This window comes from Ammodytes marinus, assembly GCF_949987685.1.
Source record: "Ammodytes marinus genome assembly, chromosome: 20".
Taxonomy (NCBI): domain Eukaryota; kingdom Metazoa; phylum Chordata; class Actinopteri; order Uranoscopiformes; family Ammodytidae; genus Ammodytes; species Ammodytes marinus.
This window is the reverse complement of record NC_137224.1, coordinates 2,329,888-2,338,907: the sequence shown is the minus strand read 5'-3', so window position 1 is coordinate 2,338,907 and position 9,020 is coordinate 2,329,888. Positions and strand designations below refer to the sequence as shown.

The following is a 9,020-nucleotide window of genomic DNA, read 5'->3' as shown; positions in this document are numbered from 1 at the left end:
TTAGTTCAGTTTTTTAACGAGATGTCACTGTCCGTCTGATATGTGTAAGTGTGGCTCAAACTTCGCATTAAGTTGCTCATATATCAAGGCTGCAGTTAACACCTGTAACAACATTAGAATAGTGTACGATATTGTATTTTTATAACAAATTAATCAAATAGTTTTTTTTAATACCTCTTGGTTTTGCCTCATATTTTTGCACTATTTTGAATTTTTTTTTTTTTATATTGCTTATCATTCTTATCCTTTGTATCTATTGATATTTGTATCCCTTGCAAAAGAGTCTTCGGACTCAATGGGATATACCTGTATAAATAAAGGTTTAAAAAAAATAATAATTTAACAATCGATCGGACAGAAAAGGTATGTTTTGTTCCCCATGTATGTCTGGCACATATTGCAGAAGATTTGAAACTTTAGAACTTATTTGATAACATATTCTTGTATGTATGTAAAACTGATGATTAATTGTTCCGCTATTATATGAATGAAAGTGTGCAGCTATTCATAGACATAAAACCAGGCTAATATAAACATATGTTCACGTTGCTCTAATGTTGTTACACGTCGTTAAGAAAGCGGCGCTATCATAAAGCAACTTAATGTCAAGAGAAATATACAGTACTTCAGCCAAAAGTTGGTACAAGAAACGAAAAAAAATTAAAAAATCACATAGCATCTGAAATGAAGGCTTGATATTGAACACAGGTGTCCCTAGTGGCAGGTTTGAACTCACAGCATGTATACTGCCTGTGACTGTGGTGTAGTAGGCAAGGAATATCGGAGCATAAAGCGCAAAACAGGACCATTCAGCTTGTTGCTACGAGTGTTAACGAATGTAGGACAACAGCAACAGTAGTTTCCCTGATCCCTAATTACAACTGTAAGATATGCAAGAGATCAAGGTAAGGACGTCCCAGAGAAAACATACCCTGCGTTCCAAATCACATACTTTTTCTTTTTTACTACACTACATACTAAAGTACAGAAGAGTTTTAGGGCCACATGGAGAAAAAAAAAAATCAGATAAGGAATTTTTTGTTTTCATAATGTCGAGAAATGTCAAGGATAAAGACGAATACTCCAAAATGCAATTGGAGTTAGTGGGAACATTTATGTATTCACATCCTAAATCTTTTTCTGGCATACTAAATAGTAGGGAAGTATGGGTATTGGAACACAGGGATATTGACAATGTCTGGAGTTTTCTTTGTTTGTTAAAAGGAACAGTCCTACATTTACAAATAAAAATGTTTTGAACTTATCCTTTAAGGGAACACTACAGGGAAACTTGTGATATATTTCAGTCATAGACACAACGCAGAGAGGCACTGCTGCATATACACTATTAAAGCTGGGGTATGTGATTTCTGATTGGTCAAAATTAACATGAGCGGTACACTTTGACCAATCAGCGCGAGGCTCTGATTCTCTGTTCTTATTGGCTGTTGGGACTGTCCATTCACTTTGGCAGCAACGTCGTTGGTGTAGAGCGTGTCAGGGAGGGACCACAGGGGAGGGACCAAAGAGAACAAGTGGAGCGGTTGAGGTATTTGGATTCGAAATCTCTATCCCAACTGCCATTTTCTCCCCAAATCCTCCACCCCAGCTTTAAGTCACATCCATGTTACCAAGTGGGTCAAATAAAAACTATCAAGAAAAACTGGGTATGATAAAAAACAAAAACAAAGAAGATATATTTCCTCCGTCGTTTAAATAGCCCCACGAGAATATGTAAATATATATATGACAACAACTATGATACAGAAATCAATAATTACACCATTTTGCATTCAAAATTTTCATAATAGTTTCATCATGGTATAGCCTATATATAGATTCCTCACATGCCTTGACAAATTTGTACACAGGTTGTTGTTGTGGAGTCTTTTTTTTTTTTCAGTCATTTTAGTTTTTTTTTCTTCTTTTGCGCTGAAATATATTTCCAAAACTTTTTTTTCAAGCCCTCAAGACCCTCCGAAAAAAAAACAGGAAACAGGTTGTAGAGTTGTAGAGTTGTAGAGCCGATTCCAAATGAACATGTCGACTCACGTTTGGTGAATATATTTTATTCCCCAAAAAAACTCAAGGGAAAATGCGGCGCCAGGCTTTTCAAACAGAGAGAGAGAGATGGTGGGACTCTATCGTGCTGCCTAAAAAAGACTGCTGCTCCATTTGTTCCTCCTTTCGAAATGTCTTGGAAGGTTCTTGTGCCTTGAATTTCCCTCAAGAGGTGAGCCGAGAATTCTGGGTAGTTTTGAAAGGGAGCAGAGAGCGGGAGAGAGAGAGGGAGAGAGGGGGGGGGAGAAAGAGAGAGAGACACAGAGAGAGAGACAGAGAGAGAGAGAGAGGGAGAGAGAGAGAGAGAGGCTGGGGCGCTCCTGTGGTGTAGTGGGTGTAGAGCACGTTGTACCATTTGAGGTTCAGTCCTTATCCCAGCGGCCCAGGTCACTTTCTACATGTCATCCCCCCCTTTCTCTCTCTCTCTCCATCTCTTTTTCCATCTCTCTCTCTCTCCATCTCCCTCTCTCTCCATTTCAACTCTGTCACTCTGCAAATGTCAAATAAAAAAGGAAAAACCAAAAAAAAAAAAAAAAAAAGAAAAGAAAAGAGGCTCAGTCAGTGTGGAGATGCGTGGTTTTCCTTTATGTCCTTTGATAGTCCTGAGGAGATTCCTGCTGAAAGTCGACAGAGCCGAGTGTGTGTGTGTGTGTGTGTGTGTGTGTGTGTGTGTGTGTGTGTGTGTGTGGGAGAGGAGGACGTATTCCTGTCTGTTTATAGTGATGATGATCATTCTACGGCAAGAGTGTAAGGGCCAAAAAGAAAATCACAAAAAAAAAAATCAAAAGGAGATAGTTTTCTTTTTCAGTAAGCACTTCGAAAATAAAAATGGGAATACAATGTCGAGAATACATTTGGACAGTTCAAGACTACGGTAAAGTTGGAAAGATGTTGAAGTTTGTCATTTAATAATGTTTCGCTTCTGAGATATTTATCCAAGGAGTTCAAATCTGTCGACATCTGAACAACTTTACGGCAGCTACTGTTACTGTCGACTAGTGTTTCAACTTGATTCTCGAAGTGAATGGGGAAAAAAAAATAATCCTCCACAATTTTTTTCTTCTCTCTCCTGTGGCCCTTCTAGGCTTCCATAGTATTCAAATGATTCTGAATATGATGTTGATGTCGATTGATAGTAGCTCTTTCCTGGGACGATAACAAAAGGGGGGCCAGAAACCAGCACCAGTGGCCTTTCCAAAAACGCAGTCACACTGACCATCCAAAAAATATGAGGAAAAAAAAAACCAACTCACGTGTAAAATGTTCCATAATCCCTTTAAAAACTAAAGCAAGCCCTGTTTGGTTCCTTAGCCCGCGGTGGAGAGGGGGGACCGTAAGTGAGGCATCCGGGTCAGGTCAGGGCGGGACAGGGCGGGACGGGGGGATGGGTAGTAAACTCAATGGAAACTGGAGAAAATGTTCATGTTATTGTTATTGTTTTTTTTTTTTTTTTTTGTGGATTAATAGATAAGTGTTATTGAGCTCAGAGGGTCTGGGTCCGTTCACATCCGCGAGCCTCGCTCCTGAAGAATCTGTGTGGAAAATGAAAGGAAAATTTTTGTCAAATTACTGAAATCTCAGCGCTTTATATAAGGATGTTTGGTAGGGATTAAAGTTACAGTGTGTAATATTGGAGTATTTAGCCTCATCTAGTGGTGAGATTCAACGCTCCCTTTGCTAACCCCTTCATTTTGGAGAATTTTCAGAAGCTACGGTGGCCTTCAAGGACAAGAAGCTATAGTTACTAAAGATGGCATCATCCACCACTGCCTCAAGTCTTTCCACAATATCAAGTGATGAGGTGAAGATGTATTTAGTTATTTATTCTATAGTACTTCTTCTTCTTCTTGGTCTTCCAACAGGTGCATTGATGGAGGACGCCCACTATATAAAAAACGCTTAAGGCCATTAAGATTGTCCTTTCTGTGCTACTGTAGAAACATGGCGGCCTCAACGCCCCGCTACTATGTATATGCAAAAGGCTCATTCAAGGGTTATATATTTTTTATTTTTTTCATTTCAAGCGACTATAAACTAATTCAAACGTACTTTTGAATACTCTATTCTATTCTACAAAGTCAACTGACAAACACTAATATATTCTACACACTGCAGCTTTACAACCCTCTTTTTTAATTTATTATTATTTTAAAAAGTTAAAAAAATAAAAATGTTAACAGCAAAAACATCCAAACTGAACAACTGTCTCTGAAATCAAATGAAATGGAATTTTAAAACCCATTTTTTTGCAGCTTCAGTCTAGCGGTTAGTTTTTCTGACCTTGGCCTTCTCGGTGGGCTCGATCACGATGCCGTTGGTGGAGTTGTTGAGTTCCCGGGAAACGACACATAGAAACTCGGCCTGGTCCTCGTTGCCGTAGTTATAAGAAGAGCCGATGCTTATGAGCTGACAGACACATGGGGAAAAATGGTTGTTTACATACATAACCTTTGTTTACAGAGCCTAGGCTTAACATTGTTACGCCAGATTTTTTTTTTCACACACACACACACACACACACACACACACACACACACACACACACACACACACACACACACACACACACACACACACACACACACACACACACACACACACACACACACACACACACACACACACACACACACACACACACACACACACACACACACACACACACACACACACACACACACACACACACACACATACACACACACACACGTAGTATAGTGGATCATATAGGAGATATTCACTGATTTTGACAACAAGCGTTCTCCAGAATTGCAGACTCCACCTTTAATGTTTGAAAGGAGCAGCTTTGAAAACCACTGAGGCATAAACTAAAACATGACATGAGAGAGAAAGAGAGAGAGAGGGAGGGAGAGAGAGAGAGAGGGAGAGAGAGAGAGGGAGAGAGAGAGGGAGAGAGGGAAAGAGAGAGAGAGGAAGAGAGAGAGAGGAGAGGGAGAGAGAGAGAAAGAGAGTGAGAGCGAGAGAGAGAAAGAGAGGGAGAGAGTCAGAGAGAGAGAGAGTGAGAGAGAGAGAGAGAAAGAGAGGGAGAGAGTCAGAGAGAGAGAGAGCGAGAGAGAGAGATACAGAGAGAGAAAGAGAGAGAGAGAGAGCGAGAGAGATACAGAGACAGAGGGAGAGATAGAGAGAGAAAGAGACAGAGGGAGAGAGAGTGAGAGAGAGAGAGAAAATAACTGCACCTGCTCAAACTTCCATCCGTCCGACATGGTGGAGACCATCTGTGTGAGCTCCTCCTCTTGGCACTGTAGAACTCGATACACATGCTTCACTGGGCCCTGAGGGACGCCACACACACACACACACACACACACACACACACAGACACACACACACACACACACACACACACACACACACACACACACACACACGCATGGGGCAGACGCACACACACACACACACACACACACACACACGGGGCATGGGGCAGGCGCACACACACACACAAACAGATACACACACACACGCATACAATAGACACACACAAACACACACGGGGCATGGGGCAGGCGCACACACACACACACACACACACACACACAGATACACACACACACACAAATACACACACACACACAAACACAGACAGACACACACACCCGAAGCAAAACAGCATCAATAATACAGTATGCACTCAAACACAAATATAAATGCTATTTTCAGACTACATGAAAATGTGGTATTCAGATGTATCCAACAGCTCTCTTCCCAGTTCCTTTGTTTAGTTGTTTTTCAAAGTCAAAGTCAATATAATATAAAACAGTAAATATAAAATAGAATAGATATTAAAAAGTAGATCAGTTGAATTGAAACTAACACATTCAGAGTTAAGTTTTGGGATTAAATTGCGATTAAAATGTGATTATTTGCACACAGCCCTCACACTAAGCATGCTGTATGCTCATTGGCTCATTGGATGTTGATTTAAAGGAGTTATTTAAACCTGCAGTGTGTAGAATGTTGGGTTTTATTTCCTAGCAGATTTTGTAGAAAGTAATTATAATATCCATAAGTACATTTAATTTAGTGCATAATAGCCGAGAAATTTTTTTTTAATTATTTTTTTTTCCCTTAGAAAGGGTCACATATATGTCCATATTTCTGCATATTTTGGACCATGGCCTAGTGCCGCCATCTTGAAAGTGTCATAGTTGGAATGTCATCAGGTGCATTGTTTAAAATTTAGAATTGTTCTTGTCCTTGAAGGCCACTGTAGCTTCTGTTATTATTCGAAAGGGTTGGGGTTACCCAGGGAGTGTTGCATTCTAGAACTTTCTAGACCTTTCTTGATGATGTCATATTACACACTGCAGCTTTAAATGTGGTATTGAACGACAAGAGATTGTTTTTATACGATATAAAACAGTATCGAGTCGTCTTGTACCTGGGACGTCCTGTTCTCGTTGTCCCGTATTCTCTCTTTCACCAGACGAACCAGAGACGCAATGTTGTAGAACTCCGCTTCCTCTAGGACACCTGCCACACACAATGATCATAATAAAAAGATCATTAGACTGCATAGTTTGGTCTCACACACACACACACACACACACACACACACACACACACACACACACACACACGCACGCACGCACACACGCACGCACACACACACACACAAAATTGGTGTTCACAGACAGATAGGTACTATAGGACTATGTACTTCACTTATTGGATAATATCATACTGACTTCACCGATCCATAATTCCCTTAAAGGTGCTACTAGGAACTTTTAAATATTTCTGAAACAGTCTCCTCTGATGATCATAAATGACATGTAACAGCAAACGAGACCGTCAGTTCAAAGAATGTTATTTTTATATCGTTTTTCTTAATGAGAACAAAAAAAATAAATAATATCAGTGCATCTCTTGTTTTTTTTTTTTTTTGTTACCTTCTTCAGCCAGGTTTTTGTCCATGATGAGTTTGCCGTGGCGCAGGTAGTTGAGGATGGGCCCAAAGTATGTGGGGTCTCTGTCGATCAGGTAGGCGCCTGTCTCATCCTGTGGGAACATGTTAAAGGTTGGTTTGACTTTGAAAAAAAAAAAGATTTTCAAGAAAATAATTTAAGAAAAAAGTAAAAGCACCAAAACTCAGAGCAGGATCCACAGGGAAAACTAGGCAAGGCAAGTTTATTTCTACAGCACAATTCAGACTCAAGGCCATTAGAAAAGCTAATTGAAAAATATGAATAGAAATGAAACTTTTTAATAACATAAAAATGACAGGTTAAAAGGGAAACAGAAAAGTCTAGGACAATATTACCAGCACACATAAGCTCAATAGATCATTATATATATACTGTATTTGTATCTACATAATCAATAAGGGTCAAAACACAACTCAAACAGAATTTCCAAATATAATGTTGAAGTTGCTTTTGTGGACAATTGTATAAGAATGCCACTGTAATAGTCATTTAACGAGGTCTTTAATTCTGATTATTCGTTTTTTTTTTAGACTTTATGAAGACCTACAGAAACCCCTGATATGATCCGAATATGTATTTGTCTTGATTTTGATCATTATAGAACATGTGGCTGGTACATCCTACACTTCACACTTTACTACACCTCATTACTTAGATTATTGATGCTGCTACTTATTCTTATTTTTATATTTATATATTTTTACTTATCTTTATTTTATCTCGTATTGTTGCCGCTATGTGAATGTTGAGGAACCAAGCCTAAGAATTGTACTCTTGTGTACTGTACAATAAGATGTAATAAAAGTGTCCCTGAGCAAGACACTGAACCCCAAATTGCTCCCGATGGTTCAGAGAGCGCCTTGCATGGCAGCTACTGCCATCGGTGTATGAGTGTGTGTGTGTGTATGAATGGGTGAATGTGGTAAGATATGTAAAGCGCTTTGGGGCTGAGAAAATCGGCTAGAAGGCCCTATAAATCAAGTCCATTTACCATTTCTGATTCCGATTCTATAGAGATCAAGAGGGCGGAATAATCACTTGGAGTCTGTGTAGCTACCTTTATATTTCAATTAACCTTTATTTATACTCGAGAGATCATTTGAGGGGGTGACCCTCGTTTGCAATGATGTCGAGTAAAACAAATGCAAAACAAAAACAACAATACAAACACAATATACAATGCAAATACATAAAATAGGCTACACAACAACTGGTAAAGAGAAAACAAAACAATTTAACCCGTATGCCCTCCTCGGTCTTCTTTGTCATGCACTTTGAATGGCCTTGTGTCTGAATTGTGCTATATTAATAAACTTGCCTTGCCATGTCCATTTTTCTAGACTTTTTTTTTTTAATTTGGTGATCATTTTGGCTGTGTTAAAGCTTTTGGCATGATCTTTTGCAGTAACTTTTCTTTTCAGTCAAGTTTTTGAAATCCAATGTCTTTTACTCTTACATGTCTTTTATACTCTGTCAGTGCATTTACAACCCTTTCGACACCTTCGAGGCAAAAATTTCCACACTGACAAAAAGTGCTATTAAATCATCGTACAATATTAAGACAGAGGTGTAGAATATATACTCTAATGGGGTACCACCTAGGAGCCACTTACCTTATCTGAATCCAGGTCGGGGTCCTCTTGACACAGTCTAAACAGGAAAGACTTGGGGTCCCTGCACAGCGTCTGTTTGGTGGTAATGAAGTACGTCCCTCCGACATTTAGACGAACCCACCGCGGACCCGGTTTTTCCACCGGTTCGGATGGGGAGCTTGGGTTACTCTTTGCGGGGAACCCAAACACAGCGCGCCCGCTACCTCCAACACCTCCAGAGCTGGAGCTAGACACCCCGGGGCTGAGCTGGCTGCTGCCCCGCGGAGGGACCATCAAAGTCGGCGACGCCAGACGCAAAGAGCCCCTAACGTCACGGTGGTGGTGCTCGCTCGGTTCTATGGTGCTCGCTTCCACAACATGTAGTTCAGCCATTTTTCTTTTTTTATTTATATAATCG

General features: G+C 39.9%; 1 protein-coding gene across 1 annotated transcript in view; it reads right to left on the bottom strand.

Moving 5' to 3' along the window:
- Nucleotides 1-2,989: 2,989 nt before the first annotated feature.
- Nucleotides 2,990-9,020, bottom strand: part of kctd2 (potassium channel tetramerization domain containing 2) — a 6,350-nt gene continuing 319 nt past the window's right edge. The window contains exons 1-6 of the mRNA XM_080049268.1: nucleotides 8,624-9,020; nucleotides 6,975-7,083; nucleotides 6,464-6,555; nucleotides 5,259-5,354; nucleotides 4,342-4,467; nucleotides 2,990-3,593 (exon numbers count right to left, since the gene is read on the bottom strand). The exon at nucleotides 8,624-9,020 is cut by the window's right edge and continues 319 nt beyond it. Of these exons, the coding sequence (XP_079905394.1) occupies nucleotides 3,564-3,593; nucleotides 4,342-4,467; nucleotides 5,259-5,354; nucleotides 6,464-6,555; nucleotides 6,975-7,083; nucleotides 8,624-8,995 (825 nt within the window). The 5' untranslated portion in view covers nucleotides 8,996-9,020 and the 3' untranslated portion in view covers nucleotides 2,990-3,563. The remainder of the gene's footprint in view (nucleotides 3,594-4,341; nucleotides 4,468-5,258; nucleotides 5,355-6,463; nucleotides 6,556-6,974; nucleotides 7,084-8,623) is intronic.